Raw genomic sequence first — 17,479 nt, 5'->3', positions numbered from 1 at the left:
TTAAGCTATCAAGTTCATGGTAATTTGTAATGGCAGTCTCTGGAAACTAATACAACCTGTCTCATATCTTATAAAAAATAAACTTAAAATGCACCACAAACTAACCTTATTTTGGTAATCATTCTGAAATATATATAAATAAATATATCTACCTGTCTATAGATATATAGATAGATAGATCATCATGTTGTATACTTTATAAAATGTATGTCAATTATATCTCAGTAAACCTGGAAAAATGTACCACTAACTTAAATACAAAACTATGACATTTTTAGAGAAAGGAAAATGTTTGAAATCTAGAGAGAGACATATAGGCTAGATTTTTATACTTGACAATGAAAACATGACATGAACAGACAATTCACTGAAAAGGTTACATGGATGGCAAATAAGCACAGGAAAAGATGTTCAATCACTTGCCATTAGAGACATGCAAATTAAAACCACAATAAAATATCACTCCATACCTATCAGAATGGCTTAAATTTTTTTTTAAATGACCACACCAAATGTTGGTGAAGATGCCAAGGAACTGGATCCCTCATTCATTGCTGATGGGAATGTAAAATGGTACAGTCATTCTGGAAAACAGTTTGGCAAGTTACTTTACTATTTTTTTTTGAGGCGGGGCATAATTCGGTATTTATTTATTTACTTATTTACTTACTTACTTACTTACTTAATGGAGATACTGGGGATTGAACCCAGGATCTCGTGCATATTAAGCACATGCTCTACCACTGAGCTACACCCTCCCCCTGGCAAGTTACCTTAAAAGCTGAACTTGCAAGTACCATATGATCCAGCAATTGCACTCTTGGACGTTTACCCTAGAGAAATGAAAACTTCTGTTCACATAAAAACCTGTTATGGGATGGTTCATAGCAGCTTTATTTACAGTAGCCAAAAACTGGAAATAATCCACATGTCCTTCCACAGGCGAATGGATGAACTATCTGTAGAACATGCAAGCCATGGAAAACTCCCAGCAATAAAAAGGAACAGACTGTTAATACACACAACAGCCTGGATGAATTTCCAGGGAATTACACTGACTGAAAAAAAAAAACTAAACAATTATGCTGTACACCAGAAATTGACACAACATTGTAAACTGACTATACTTCGATTTCTAAAAAGAATATTTTTTAAAAACCCTAAATAGTCCCTAAAAGTTACATACTGGATGATTTTATTTACATAGCATTATTGAAATGACCTAATTTTAGAAATGGAGAACAGATTCGTGGTTGCCAGAGGTTAAGGAGGAGGTGGAGTGGGGGAAAATTGGGTGTAGCTATGAGAGGGCAACTTGAGATATCCTTGTGATTATGAAATCTTCTGTATCTTGACTGTATTGATGTCATCATCCTGCTGGTGATATTGTACCATAGTTTTGCAAGAGGCTGCAATTGAGGAAAACTGGGTGAAGGGTATGTGGCATCTCTCTGATATTTCTTAAACTGCATGTGAATCTAAAATTACCTCAAAATAAAAAGTTGAATAAAAATAGAATGAGTTAGATCCATGTGTCCTAACATGGTAAGGTTTCCAAGATACATTGTTAAGTGAAAAACAAGTTATTGATCAGTATATACAGTGCAATACCATTTCTTTTTATTTAATAGACATATAGTCAGTTTACAACGTTGTGTCAATTGCTGGTGTACAGCATGTTTCAGCCATATATATATATTACAACTTCTTTTTTTTAATTGAAGTATAGTCAGTTACAATGTGTCAATCTCTGGTGTACAGCACAATGTCCCAGTCATGAATATACATACATATATTCATTTTCATTAAAGGTTATTACAAGATATTGAATATAGTTCCCTGTGGTATACAGAAAAAAATTGTTTTTTTAATCTATTTTTATATATAGTGGCTAACATTTGCAAATCTCAATCTCCTAAATTTATCCCTTTCCACCTCTTTTCCCCCTGGTAACTGTAAGATTGTTTACTATGTTTGCAAGTCTGTTTCTGTTTTGTAGACAAATTCATTAGTGTCCTCTTTTTTTAGCTTCCACATATGAGTAACATCATATAGTATTTTTCTTTCTCTTTCTCACTTACTTTACTTAGAATGGTGATCTCTAGGTCCATCCGTGTTGCTGCAAATGTCATTATTTCATTCTTTTTATGGCTGAGTAGTATTCCATTGTATAAATATACCACAACTCCTTTATCCATTCATCTGTCAATGGACGTTTAGGTTGATTCCATGTCTTGGCTATTGTATATAGTGCTATGAACATTGGGGTGCATGTATCTTTTCAAGTTAGAGTTCCCTCTGGATATATACCCAGGAGTGGGATTGCTAGATCATATGGTAAGTCTATTTTTAGTTTTTTGAGGAATCACCATACTGTTTTCCACAGTGGCTGCACCAAACTACATTCCCACCGCCAGTGTAAAAGGGTTCCCTTTTCTCCACACCCTCTCCAGCATTTATCATTTGTGGGCTTTTTAATGATGGCCATTGTGACTGGTGTGAGGTACACCACAACTTCTTTATCCATTCATCTGTCAATGGATATTTAGGTTGTTTCCATGTCTTGGCTATTGTAAATAATGTTGCCCATTTATTTTTAAATACCCCACAAACAACCAAACTATGCATAAATAGAAGATTTGGAAGAGGGCATTTTTTGTTGATAATACTGCTTGCTTCTGGGCAGCAGAGTTGGAGAGGGAAGAAGATTTTAACTGTAGCTAGATTGTTTGATTTTTTTCACAATGAGAGTATATTCATATACCAATTGTATAGTAAAAACAGTATCCTGGACACTGCTACAGTGTTCTAGGAATTCAAACCTGTTTAGCTTGTCCTGGTCTGACCTATCCCTGTTTCATCACCACTATGGCCAGAGGGCCCAACTCATGTCCCCCTGCCATTGAGCCCCAAGGAAGTGGTTCATGAGCCCACCATAATGGAAACAGGCTGACTAGTACTTACCACTGAGGTACCGAAGTACCACCTGGAAAGGCCAGGGTCCCCATGGTCGCGAATCTATCCATCACTGCTGACAACTTATAAAACTCACAAGCTCAGCAGCCCACACTAATCAGTGCAACAGCAGTTTCCATAAGGTTCAAGACCACAAAGTGTCATGCAACTTTCAATGCTGGGTCCCCACCCTCTGACTTGAAAACATGGCAGCAGTCAAGTCTCTCTGGAGGAAACTGAGAGCAGGCACGAACGACAGTTGAACACCCATGCCCCGCAGTGCCTGGCTGAGAGGAAACTCATTTCAGGATGGCTTCTGAGAGTGCATTCATTCATTCATCGATCAGATATTTATTGAGCACCTACTGTGTGCCAGGTACTACTCTAGGCACTGATAATAGTGGTGAATAAAACAAAGTCCCTGCCCCTATTCTAGTGGGGGAGCAGATGATAGGCGAGATAAAGAAATTATATGTTAGGTGGTATTAAGTGCTATGGGAAAAAAAAACCCATCATGGTTGGAGGATGAATGGTGTTGGGTCCTGGGGACTAAAATTTGAGAAACGGTAGCCAGATAATTTTCAGAACCTCTGCAGGCCTCAGTTTCCTCATCCACAGTAGGGAACTAAAATGTTATCTATCTCAGATAATTGTTTTGAGCATTAAATGCATGCCCCCAGTTTTCTCACCTGTAAAATGGTCTCTTTTCTCACAGGATGGCTATAGGGATTAAATGAGTTGTTTGTGTACAGGGGTCTGCCCCGTGGTATGACTTCAATAAATGTGTTCCATTTAGCAAGTAAGGAAATAAATCTACCTTTACAAAGGAAAAGAAAAATGGGGGCCACAGAAGACTTGGCCAAGAGGGTAACATTTCAGTGGAGGTCTACAGTAAGTGAGGCGGCCAGCTACAAAGCTAGCAAGTGGTTCTGGACATTTTCCATTTGCCCCTCCAGATCCCATCCACCCTTCTCCACCCAGTTTTGGGCCCTGGTAGGCTGACCTGTATGGACTGCATCGACGGGTTCCCTTGCCCTCTGGCTTCTGGTTAGTTTTGACCAATGGGAGGCACCTGCAAGGAGATCAGAAGGTAAGAGAAAGTGAGAATTTTTTTCATCTGCTCTATGTAGGTTCATCATGGGTTGGCTGCCTTCCTCTTCCAAAGACCACCATTCCAGTCAGATGGGCTACTGTACACAGCTCCCTTCCCCCAGTTTCCATCACTACTTTCTTCCAGGATCCTGACTGACACACTGGGGAAAAGCATTCTAGGCAGAAGGAAAAGCAAGTACAAAGCACAAAGGTGTCTGGAAAGCTTAAAGAATGTTCAGGAGACTAGCATGGCTGGGATGGAGGAGGTGATGGTAGGAGATAATGCCAAGGAGGTAAGAGGGAGTAAGATTATGAGGGCCTTGAGGGCTTCCATAAAGACTTTGGCTTCTTTTAAAATTGAAGTATAGTCAGTTTACAATGTTGTGTCACTTTCTAGTGTATGGCATAATGTTTCAGTCATACATATACATACGTATATTCCCTTTCATATTCTTTTTCATTATAGGTTACTACAAGATACTGAATATAGTTCCCTGTGCTCCACAGAAGACATCTGTTGTTCTATTTTATATATAGTAGTTAGTATCTGCAAATCTTGAACCCCCAATTTATCCCTCCCCACCTCCTTTCCCCTCTGGTAACCATAAGTTTGTTTTCTATGTCTGTGAGTCTGTTTCTGTTTTGTAAATAAGTAAACCAGAAAGAGAAAGATTTTGGCTTTTAATTTGAGTGAGATGGGGAAAAATTAGAGGATGTTGAACAAAAGACTGACATAGACTATGTTTTAACAGCATCACTTTAGGAGACTAGTGACAGTTAACAGAGGGTGATGGCTTGGACTAGGGTGGTAGCCATGGAGGTGGTGAGAAGTGGATGGATTCCCAATGGATTCTGAAGGTGATGCTGAAGAATTCCATTCACTAAAATGGCCAGAACAGAAGCCCAAACCCAAGATCAGAGACATGTTGCCTGCCTGTCACTGTGTATCATAGAAAATTCTGCTAGTCCACAAAACTTCAGAAGGCCCTGCATGCAGCACGATCATCCTAATGCTTTACCACTTGTGTAGGACACACAACTCTAGGCCAGAGGCCCAGCCCAAAAGGCTCCCGGAGTGTACCTAACTCCACAGCCACTCCAGGAAACTACCATCATGGACTTTCTAGCCAACCTAGCCCACTCTAAAGCCACAACTTCACAGGGGTAACACTGCATGCTATTCTGCCCCCTGATTGGGTCCAGCCTCTTTAACTCCACTGACTCCTCCATGAGTTGGCCTAACTATGTCATGTTGGAATTTGGGGAAACACTGTCCACACCTGCCCTGTCCATACCTCTTTTCCTCTGCTCACCCTCACTCACAGGCTGGCAGCAGACAGCATCCATCAACCACCAAGCGGATAAGGACGGGCCCCAGGGATAGTCAGAACACAGTTTGGGCAACATCCCAAAGGTACCAAGATTTTGATCAGGATTTTTAAATTCGTCTGGGACAGCAATCAACCATCAACCAGGTTATTGGCAGACCATTGGGAGGGAAGAAAAAAATAGAAAACTTGGCTCCGTAGGCTGAAAGTCCCCAGCCTGAAGGATCTCCCGGGAAAAAAAGCACCCTGGCATTTTTGAGTGCATACTGTTGATTGTCAGGATAAAGCCAATTGCTTCCTATTTGTGGACACCCAGCAAAGGCACCCAGCTGGAAACTGGAGAACAGCACATGACTCTGAGGGCTCATTCCAGAGCCAGGAAAAACTGATGGTATTTTATTTATGTTCAAAGAAATCAATCCAGAAATCAGCCCCACAGCCAAAGTCAGCAAGACCAGGCAGAAAATTGCTGTCAATCAGAGAGGGGATGACCCGCATTAGATTCCTGTATCCAAGACTTTGAAGCTGCGTGCCCTTGAGGAAGATTCTTAACCCTCCCCAGACCTCACTTTTCTAAGCTGTAAAATAGAGACCATACCTACCTCAGAGAGTTGTATCTAAGATCAAAAGAGCTCGTGTGCATAAAATGTGTCCGGCGTGGCCCCTGGGATACTAGCTGCTAGCTCCATGATGGTTTTTTTTTCTCATGTCCGCTTATCTTTGCAAGATCCAGGCCAGTGGTGTGGGACAACTATGGAGTGAGTTCCAGTGGCCCCTGGTGCCCTCAGGAAGAGCTCTCTGAGGAATTCTCCAGCTCTCTCATGCCAATGCTCTTTACTACATGGGCACCCTGGGTATCTGGCATTTGATCACAGTAGGACATGATTCCATGCACAGCTTGGCACTAAAGGGCACTAATGCCTATTAATTAACCATACATTCAGCTGACCTGCCTAAGCATCTGCTTTCATTATCAGAATCCCAAATCTTGTTTTATTCCATTCCAGGTTTTTTACAAAAAATTTATTGAAGTGTAGTTGATAAACAATGTTAGTTTCAGGTGTAGAGCAAAGTGATTCAGTTATACATATACATACATATATTTTTTTCTTTTCAGATTCTTTTCCATTATATATGATTACAAGAAATTGAATATAGCCCCCTGTGCTATACAGTAAGTCCTTGTTGTTTATCCATTTTATGTATAGTAATGTGTGTCTGTTAATCCCCAACCCCTAATTTATCCCTCCCCACCCTTTCCCTTTTGGTAACCATAGTTTGTTTTCTATGTCTGTGAGTCTGCTTTTGGTTTGTAAATAGAATGTGTATCTTTTTTTTTTTTAGGTTCCACATATAAGTAATATCATGATAATTGTCTTTTTCTGTCTGACTTACTTCACTTAGTTTGATAATCTCTATGTCCATCAATGTTGCTGCAAATGGCATTATTTCATTCTTTTTTATGGCTGAGTAGTATTCCATTACACACACACACACACACACACACACACACACACACACACACACACCACATCTTCTTTATCCAATCATTTGTCAATGGACATTTAGGTTGTTTCCATATCTTGGCTATTGTATATAGTGCTGCTATGAACATTGGGGTGCATGTATATATCTTTTCAAATTAGAGTTTTCTCTGGCTGTGTGCCCAACTCCTATGTGCCCACCCCTGGGATTGCTGGATCATATGGTAAACCTAGTTTTAGTTTTTTAAGGAACCTCCATACTGTCCTCCATACTGCAGCAATTTACATTCCCACCAACAGTGTAGAAGGAAGGTTATTTGAATCCCTGTGTATGGAAGCTGTTGATGCAGATCTTTGCTCCCCATCTCCTCTTTCATCCTCTCAGCTTCTCCTTCATTCAGCTCCCTCTCCCTGCCCCTTCCCTTGGCTTTCGATCTTTTCCCTTCTCTCTCCTAGCTCTTTCTTTTCTTTGTTTTTAACGGAGGTACTGGGGATTGAACCCAGGACCTTGTGCATGCTAAGCACATGCTCTACCACTGAGCTATACCCTCCCTGGCTCCCATAACTCTTTCACTAACCCTCATCCAGAGACAGTGCTTATGGAGAGGGCAGTTAAAAGTGGCTCAAGTGGACCCATGGTCTGTCAGGCCTAGGGGAAACCATTGCACTTCCTCTTTGCCCCATCGTACCAGGCCATCCCCAAGCCCACTTTCCTGTTCCCTCATACCAGGCTGGGTGATGTGATTACACAGCAAAACATGACTACTGCCCTCAGGGGACTCTCAGTCTAGTGGGAGAGACAGAAGCCCCCAGTTTATATGAAGAGCTGGAGAGGGGGGTTCAGGGATGGGAAACTGTCTGCTAGCCTCTGAGGGGTCAGGGAAAGCTCTACAAAAGATGGGAGACTTTTCTATGTCTGTGAGTCTCTTCGTAAATAAGTTCATTTGTGTCATCAGGGATTAACACAACATTTTTTTTTTTTATCATAAAGCATTTTTTAAAAAACAGTTGCTCTAGTCCCTCTCTCTATTTTTTTTTTAATGGAGGTACTGGGGATTGAACCCAGGACCTCGTGCATGCTAAGCTGGCACTCTACCACTGAGCTATACCCTCCCCACAACACAACATTGTAAATCGACTATACTGCAATAAAAAAAGAGGGGAGACTTGAACTTGGCTTTGAAGCCTGAGTGTACTTTCTCAAATGGAGATAAGGTCCAAGGGTATCCCAAGGGAGGAGGTGGCACAGAGGAAAGAAGGGCAGTGTGTGTTTGGGGCTCTGTGTCTCCAGATGGTAAGATGTAGGAGATAAGCACCAAGGAGCCTTGAAGGGGAGGACTCTGGAGCCAGCTGCCAAGGGTGGGCCAGCTTGTGGGGCAGAGGAACGGTGGGGGGTTAGGGTGGGCTGAGGAGGTTGGACCTGGTGAATGTTGGGAAGGGACGTGATGAAAGTCATGTTTTAAGAAGGTAACTCTGGAATGCAGAGAGATGAGAAGAAGAACAGAGGCCAATTAGAAGGCTGTTGCTGTGGTCCTGGCAAGGGCAGAGGCCCCTAACTAGGGTGCTGCTGACCTTGGGAATGGAATGATTCATTCTTCACCTTTTCCCCAATACTTTCTCCCCTGATGATCCTCGCGGATGCCGAGCCTCAACCTTAACTCCCACTTCAAAGTGGATTTATCCCAAGTCGGTATCTTGAGATTGGCTTCTCATCTACACCTGGGATCAAATCCTGGCTGCTTTCTGAACATTCTCGAAATACCATCTCATCGGCATGTTCAAAATGGCCATGGCGGTTTTGAACCCTAACCCAGCTCAGGAGAACCATGGACCTCAGCTACCTGACGGGCTTCTGGGGCCTAACTCAACCACTGAAGGACCATTTGACACCTTTCTCTGGGGCACATTTGATTTCCCAGGTCTAAACTACCCATTACACATGGACTTAGAGGACTCCACACGTTCACATACTGGGGATGACCTTCCTTCACTTGCTCCCTGTCAAGTTCCTCAGCAGTGGCCCTTGGCCACGGGTGGGTCATCCCAGACCCTGGAAGGATTTGGAAACATGGAGAGGCCTTTCTGGTTGTCATAATGACTCCAGAGGACTGAGCGGGCCAGGAGTCCAGACAAACATCCTTCAATGCACAGGAGCATCCCACACTGCAAAGAATCGTCTCACTCCAAGTGCCAATAGGAGTATCACCGAGAAATGCTGTGACTGTGAGCTTGATGAGGGCGGGAGTTCTGTCTGTGTTGCTCTCTGCTGTTTTTCCAGCACATACACCATAGCTAACCACACATGGGGGTGTGTAATGAGCGTTTGTTAAATTAACAAGTCGACTCAACCCTTCATATAATCAACACCTACTGAGCATCACCCTTAGTGCCGGGGATAGAAAAATGAACAAGACTTGGGTTGAGCCTTTGTCCCTCAGCCAGCCTTAGCTGGCTAGGGTAAAGATGACCTGAGATGGAAGCTAAAAGTCAGGAACACGTCACCTTCCATAACTACCCCAGGAGGCCCCTTCCTAGGGAGCATTATGTCCTGCCAGTTAAATGCTGAACTGAAAATTAATTCATTCATTCAAGCAGTGCTTGAATAGCACATGATCTTTTCAAAGGACTTTCACAGGCCTGATCTTGCTGGAGTTGGCCAGGGAGGAGAGGAGGGTTGCGGCAGGGGCTGGAACAGAGTTGAAGCCTGAGAGGTTCCTGCTCAACTCGGGCTGGAACAGACAGGCCCAATCAGACTGTCTCCTGGGATTGGGGGTTGTGGGGGGAGGGTTTGGTGTGAATGGAAATCTGCACCACATGGCCTGAATTGCAGAGGCTGGCCTCAGGCTCCCACAGCCCCAAACACTTCCAGATGGATTTATTTATAACTCCCAAACCGGAGGCAGGACTCGGCTCCTTTTCCTCACTCTCCTCCCCACTCCTGGAGCAAGGCTCGGCCGCCCCTTTCCACTCCGGAAACCAGCAGGAGACAGGGAATGTGCAGTACTGCACACCCACAGCCATAGCCTGGGTTCGTGGTCATCGCCTGTCCCCTAGGTGGCAACAGCAGCTCAGCATATGGGTGTCTGCTGAGCTGGCCAAGCTCCTGCCCACCCAGCCCCTGTGGGTGCTCTCCAGCAGCTGCTAAATGGGAAGTGCGAGCCAGCACGTTCACTCTGGCAAGTTTCTCTTCAGACCCGCCTCCACTTCATAAAGCCAGTCACACCCATTTCTTCTCATTCTCTGTCTCCAGGAGAGTCTGAGCTCCGTCCCCTCCACCTTCGTCCCCAGGATCCTGCTTCTCCCGTACAGGCTGCCAGAGGCTTTGGAATCGAATATTTTCCAAATCGGGAAACTGAAGCTCAGAGAGGTTGAGTAACTCGCCACAGGTCACACAGCACGTTAAATAGCAGAGCTAGATGGCTAAAGCCCCAAAGTCTGTCTCTGATGTTAGTGCCTCCTGAACCTCAAGTTTCCTCATAGGTGAAGTGGGGCTAATGTCTGGCAGGTGGTCTGGTTGGAAGTGTTGGCTCTGTCCTGGTTCTGTCTTTACTGGCTGGATGATCTTCAAGGAGTCACTCTTGCTCTCTGCAACACAATGTCTTTATCTTTCTTTAAGAATGTATTAAAATGGTTCAGCATAGTGTCTGGCCCCTAGGAAGCCCATGATAAATAATAACCAATATGATAGTTTAGTGCTCAGTTGCGTCATTATAAAGCTTATGGCTCCCCCTGCTTGAAATATGGGCCAGACCCCATACAAACATTGCCTCATGACCCCTCACACATAGAAAGAAGTAAACGTGGGTTTGGAGAGATTTAGTGACTTGCCTAAGGCTGCACTTGTAGGAATAGAGGAAGGGCTTGAACCCAGTTCTAAGTGAGTCCAAAGTTATGGATTCCATGTTTTGTTTTGTTTTCTTTTCTTTCTTTCTTCTTTCTTTGAATTGGAGTGTAGTTGATTTACAATATTGTGTTAGTTTCTGGTGTACAGCATAGTGATTCAGTTATACATATATATATATTCATTTTCATATTCTTTTTCATCATAGGTCATTATAAGATATTGAATATAGTTCTCTGTGCCATACAGTAGGACCTTGTTGTTTATCTATTTTATATATAGTAGTGTGCATCTGCAAATCTCAAATTCTTAATTTATCCCTCCCCCATTTCCCCTTTGGCAGCCATAAATTTGTTTTCTATGCCTATGAGGCTCTTTCTGTTTTGTAAATAAGTTCATTTGTGTCTTTTTTTAGGTTCCACATAGAAGTGATATTATGATATTTGTCTTTCTCTGACTTACTTCACTTAATATGATAATTTCTAGCTCCATCTATATTGCTGCAAATGGTATTATTTCATTCTTTTTGATGGCTGAGTAATATTCTAGTGTGTGTGTGTGTGTGTGTGTGTGTGTGTGTGTGTGTGTGTGTGTGTATCTCACCACATCTTCTTTCTCCAGTCATCTGTAACTGGATATTTAGGTTGTTTCCATGTCTTGGCTACTGTAGATAATACTGTTATGAACATTGGGGTACATGTATCTTTTTGAATTGGAGTTTTTACAGATTCCATGTTTTCTACAGTCTCATAGACTCCTATAGAGTCTGAAGGATAAAAGCCCTTGTATATGCCCTTAGCTGAGTCTTTGCCCTGCCTCTCCCACCCCCATTCTGCCCTATCTTGCCTCCTTTAGAACTGGCCCACGAGCTTCATCCATTCCAGAGGTTCAACCCACCCAGCTGACCTGAGCATTTTGGTGGCCCTAAGCAGGGTCTGTGACCACATCAGGCCTGGTGGAACCTGGTGGCCCTGGGGCTGAGGCCAATCCCACCTCTCTACCCTCCCAGCCATGGCTGGAACTGGTGGTGGCTGGAGGGGAAAGGGTGGCAAAGAAGGCAGGCGAAGGCTTCTGAGTCAAACTCCTAGATGCTCTGTATCTGTTTCCTGTACAACCTCTTTGCCCTCAAAGTTACTCAGAACCAAAGTCTGACAAACCCACCTCTCTGCCTCCAAAGGTCCAGACCAGTTTTCCTGCAGCCGTTCAGCAACACGTGACAACAGATTTCTGGCCCAGCAGGAGCCGACAGTATTCTCGCATTCCTTTCTGTTTGCTGCTGTGCAATGAAACACGCATAATTTCTGCAGGTTTTCCCATCCACAACAAACGTCAGCACCCCCAGCGACGGCATGAGGGACTAGCACAATCTCTGTGCACATATGGGCAAAGAAATCAGCAGACGCTTCTCTCGATTGAGCGTGACTCACCAAATGGGCTCCAAATCCCATCCCCAGTTATGTTCCATGGAGCTCTACTTCCCTCACCTTTTCAGTGGGCTGCCCAAGATGCTCAGAATTCCTGATTGTCCAAGAATAAATGCAGAGTTTCTTAATAAATGCCCAGCACAGAAAGGGCATTTAAAAAATGCTTAATCTTTATTCAGAGTAACTCTCAGAGTTTGTGGACAAACATTACCAGAGAGGCCCAGGGGCAGCTCCTCTCTGCTTCCAGCACTGATGCTGAGGAAATTTTCCTCATCAAATGCAGGTTTGGGCTGTTGCCTCAGAAATGACCAGATCTACAGCCCCAGCCTGCAGTACAGGCTCTCTGAGACTCGGTTTCCTTCTCTGTGGCTCCAAAGCATCTAACATGAGTCAGGTACATGGTAACTTCTCAACAAATGGTACATTTATAAAGTTTTACCTTGTAGTAAAAAGTAAAAGTAACCTTTTCCATATTCTGGAATAATCTAGAGGGTGATCACTCTTTCAGGAAATTCTCTATGCTCTCAGTATTTATTGAGCATCTACTAGGTACAGAGCTGCATGGGAGAAACAAAATACATTCAAAGTAAGGTTTCTTTCCTCCAAGAGACTATAATATAGCTGGACATTCAGGCAAGCACAGAATATTTCAGAATTTTAGAATGTCTTTAGGAACCAGGTGAGTACTATACAGGAGTGAAGGAGGTGGGAGTGATACAATAATAGGGAGTGGCAGGGACTGTGGCAAATTGGAGAGTGAGAGCTCCCTCTAATGGGGAAGTCGCCACCCCAATCCAGCTAACTACCATCCAATGGGAATGCAGAGCCAGTATTACTAGATGTCTATGTGTTTCAAAGAAGCCAGAAACCCAGATTGAAGGGAAAGATTACTTACTGTTACATATTAGCAAATAATTCTGAAAAGAAATAAACCACGGGCAAACACATCTGTGGGCGTTATTGGGTCTACCAGTCACCAGTTTGCAACCTGTCCATAATGGTAGACGATGCACTGTTAAAATAAGAGTTACTGACAATAAGTTCTGGAGGTGTTCAGAGGAGGACACGAGCTCCTTGGGTTGGTATGATCTGGCAAATTTCCCTCGAGGTGGTTGGATTCAGATGGGGTCCCCCAAGTGTGGGTGTGAGTGTGACAGACAGTAGAGAGGGGCAAAACATTTTTGGCAAGGATAGGCGGGGGACCAAGAAGGTTGTAGTCAGAGCTCAGAGGCAGTGAAGAGGTGCATCTGGCTGTTACAAAGGCCTCTTGGGAGGAAGGGCAACCTCTGACCATTGCTGATATCAGTGGAGGAAGTTCCTTATGACTGGAATCAGGAGCCTCAGTGTGGCGGAAACAAGGGTAGGTAGGGAATCACTACTAAGAGAGTCTGATTCTGAAAAGCCAGTCAGAGAGCAGTATTAAACACAGACAGATGGATGCCTCATCAGCAGACATAGGGAAAGGCCATTGCAGTTAAGTCCAGGGACTTTTCTAGAATATAGCAGTGTAAAAATCTGTGAGAAGCACAAATAAATAATGCACGATCCTGGCTGGTGGCTAGAAACAGGTCCAGAAGGTGGCAATGGGTAAACCCCAGTAAGGTGAGACCTGCTGTAGGGGAAAGGGGGCTCTGGCCCCATACAAACACTGGGGAATGGAAGAAGGGAACAGGAGCTTTGAAAAAGCCAGCAATCTGCAAAAATCCCGGAAACTATTTTAAAAACACCTTAGTAAGGCAGGGTAAAATATATGCCCAGGATTCAAAGCCCCGTGGATTAGAAACCATTCTCTCACAGGGCTCTCTGGCAGGCTGGGAAAGTAAGTGAAGGAAAGAAGGCATTTTACCCCAAAGTGGAGGGCACAGGTTCGTGCGGCACGCAGGTGTCAGGGAGAGGAGCACTGGCCTTGCATTGGATTATGTAACCACTAAAACAAGAGGCAAGGTGATTAAGGGTCATGGAAAAAGTGTGATAGGCAAAATTATGCTCCCCACCAAAGATGTCCACGTCCTAAATCCCCAGAACCTGTGACTACATTAGGTTAAATAGCAAAGTTCAGAAATAAAGTTTGCAGATGGAATTAAGGTTGCTAATCGGCTGACCTCAAGATGGGGAGACTCTCTTGCATGTTCTAGGTGGGCATCAGGTGATGCCACAAGGGTCCTCGTAGAGTGAAAGAGGGGGGCAGGAGAGGCAGAGTTGGAAAAGAAGATGTGACAACAGAAGCAGGGTCAGACAGATGGAATGTGAGAAAGACTCAACTGGTCATTGTTGATTTTGAAGATGGAGGAAGGGGACAAAAACCAAGGAATGCAGGCAGCGTCCAGAAGCTGGAAAAGGCAAGGAAACAGATTCTCCTTTGGAACTTCCAGAAAGAATGCAGCCCTGCCAAAACCTTGATTTTAGTCCAATGAGACCCATTTCAGACATCTAACCTCCAGAACTATAAGAGAATACCTTTCTGTTGCTTTAAGCCACTAAATTTGTGGTAATTTGTTACAGTAGCAATAGGAAACTAATACAATGCTTTGAACTCAGACAGATGTCGGGTTTAATCCTGACTCCACTATATATCAATTACTTGACTTTGACCAGGCCTCTATGAGCCCCAATGTTCTCATCTCATCTTCATAAATGATGTCCATAATACCTACACTTCACACAGCTGAGTGACTGAGATGATGAACATCAAAAATATAGCACAGTTCGGCACAGAGAAGGTGCCAGGCAACGTTCTTTTCTTTCCATCAATGCATTTCGTGAAATAGTAATCGATACTTAGGACCAGTGGTATTCTGGTAAATGGTTAGCCACTGGCTTTCAAAAAAAATGCATGCATGTATACACATATATAAGTTTACTACTTATATAAGAACACAAAGCACACAATGTATGAATAATGATGAAATCTATAATACTTTTTATTGCAAATTCCATATAGCCAATTGATTTCCATATAATGCATTCATTAACTTTGCTGAATTCTGACATCCACAGCATCCTACAGTTGCAAAAGAAGATCGAGTGTCAGTCCTACATGGATGGTGGTTGATATTTTCTAACATTAATGAGTCAGAAGAAAGTGAAACAATGAAGAAGTGTTAGAACTTGACAGATTTATCAATGATTCAAACAACTCCTTTGCTGAATCAGGTAATAGTTTCCACTGGAAGCATATTTCTTCAAAATTTTTGGTGTGCTATTCATGAAGTAACAGCTATAAACATGACACACTTTTAAGTTGAATGTACATTATTAACATTTTCTCCAACACTTTCTGAGGTCTAGAGTACAATGAACAAAACAAGAATCCAAGCCCTCATCTGTAGCATTCTCAGATTTCCATGATATAAATACTTCCACTGTGGTCTATTTCAAGCTACCTATGTGACATCACCAAACTCGGAGGAAAAGATGATCAGTAACACACCATTCAGTTGCAGTAGGTAGGTGTCAATTAGCTCAAGAGTATAGATCAGGGAGAGAGAGGGAGGGTATAGCTCAGCAGTAGAGTGCATGCCTAGCATGCATGAGGTCCTGAGTTCAATCCCCAGTATCTCCATCAAAAATATAAATAAACCTAATTACGACCCCCTCAAAAGAAAGAGCATAGATCATAGTAAGAGAACTAGGAAGTGGTGAATTCTAAGCACTTATTATTTTAATATAATTTATTTAACTGTAGGTTTATATATTTTAATATTATTTTGTCTAATGGTTATTTTATTTTAAGAGAATTTAAGACTTACAGAAATAATTGCAGAAGCAGTACAGAGCATTCCCTTATACCCTTCAAGCAGCTTCCCCTTACGTTGACACCTTACATAATTATAAAACATTTAGTGAAACTGAGAAATTAACCTTGGGACAACATTATTAACTAAAGTACAAAGCTTATTTGGATTTCACCGGTTTTTCCACAAAAGTCTTTTCTCTGTTCTAGGATCCAATCCAGGTTCCCGTATTGCTTTTTAGTTGGTCATTTCTTTGCTAGAATGTCCCTCAATCTTGCATCTGTTTTCTCCTCTATTTTAATTTTTAATGATGGCTGTGTTTAACAATTGGCTCACAGATTTCCTAAATATTTGACAATTGGCTCTCATGAGCCACAACAAGCCAAGCCAGCTCCAGCACATCACTGCCTAGGAAGCTCTAAGCAAAACTGACAAACAATTCAGTTTTGGTTTTTTCCCCTCTCAATTCCACTAATATCTACTGAGCGCCCTCTAGGGGCTAGTACTGGGGATGCGGAGATAACAGACAGCCATGCAGTCCTTGCTACTGAGAAAATTAACAGGTTAGGTGAAGTGGTGGAGCAGTAGCAGACAGTACCCCTAGAGTAATCAGGGCTGTGATGGGGGGTGGAATACAGTGTGCTGGAGCACTCAGAGGTGAGAGGGATCAACCTTGCCTGGGGAGGTCAAGGAAAGCTTCACAGAGAAAGTAAAGGATATGCAAGAGCTCCCCAGGTGAGACACAAGGAGATAAGATGACTGTGTGGGCTGAGGCTTGATCTGTGAGCAGAAATGAGCCAGTCAGTCGAGGAAGCAAAAGGAAAGCAGTCACCACTGATTCTTTCATTCAGTAAGCATTTATTAGGCATCAGTTCTGTACTGGGCTCTGGAGATGCTCAACCATGTCATGAATAAGGGCACTCAAGTACGACAAAGGTTGTGATGGCGCCTGGGCTGTGTGGAAGATGAGGTGGTGTGTGTACGTGTGAAGATGGTTCCGTGAAGGAGCATGGGACATGAGGGCACTGGCCAGACACCTCTTCCTTATTTCACCTAATGCAACCAACAGCTTTTGCCAGAGGACGACTAATGCCAGAACTTTCCTATGCAGGTACCGCATGCTCACAGCCTCTTTCCAGCGCCTCACACCTAGACCCCCGTGTACAGATCCCTGGGAGCTACACTTAGCAACTGACCCCTGCCTTGGGCAGATGGCATATAAATGCTCTCAGGATGAGGCAGTATTGACCAACTCAAGGCAAGGGCCTCTAACCTGAGACCAAGTACCCCCAGAAGAGCTCCTATGTCCCTTTCTCAGCCCCTCCTAGAGAGACACTTCAGTCACTCTCCACATCATTTTACTGCTTTATTTTCTTCATAGCATTTATTACTGTCTGAAATTATTTAAGTCTTTTCTTGCTTTTGCCTGTCTCCCACTAGAATCTCAGCTGCTCAAACATAGAATCCTTGTCTGTCTTGTCATCAGTATATCCCCAGCTCACAATGGCCCATAGGGGTATTGGTGAAATATTTGTGGAGTGGACAAGTTGAATATATGAATGGGTGGAGGGACATTCAGATTTGAGGGCTGCATTCCTAACCCTCTGTGACCCAAACTACC

General features: G+C 43.2%; 1 protein-coding gene and 1 non-coding gene across 7 annotated transcripts in view; both read right to left on the bottom strand.

Moving 5' to 3' along the window:
- NHSL2 (NHS like 2) overlaps positions 1-17,479 on the bottom strand; it is a 241,463-nt gene that overhangs the window by 146,671 nt on the left and 77,313 nt on the right. For 4 of the 6 annotated variants that reach the window (XM_032475494.1, XM_032475487.1, XM_032475495.1 and 1 more), the window contains exon 2: positions 3,959-4,027. The exons of 1 other annotated variant lie outside the window; for it this stretch is intronic. In XM_032475494.1, the coding sequence (XP_032331385.1) occupies positions 3,959-4,027 (69 nt within the window). Of the gene's footprint in view, positions 1-3,958; positions 4,028-17,479 lie in introns of those variants that run through there. One more of the 6 variants, XM_032475492.1, reaches the window with a different exon arrangement.
- Positions 687-758, bottom strand: TRNAI-AAU. Its single transcript has one exon. It is a non-coding gene; the product is annotated as a tRNA-Ile (tRNA).

Source organism: Camelus ferus, chromosome X (assembly GCF_009834535.1).
Source record: "Camelus ferus isolate YT-003-E chromosome X, BCGSAC_Cfer_1.0, whole genome shotgun sequence".
Taxonomy (NCBI): Eukaryota; Metazoa; Chordata; class Mammalia; order Artiodactyla; family Camelidae; genus Camelus; species Camelus ferus.
The sequence above is the reverse complement of the archived record's forward strand: the minus strand, read 5'-3'. Positions and strand labels throughout refer to the sequence as shown.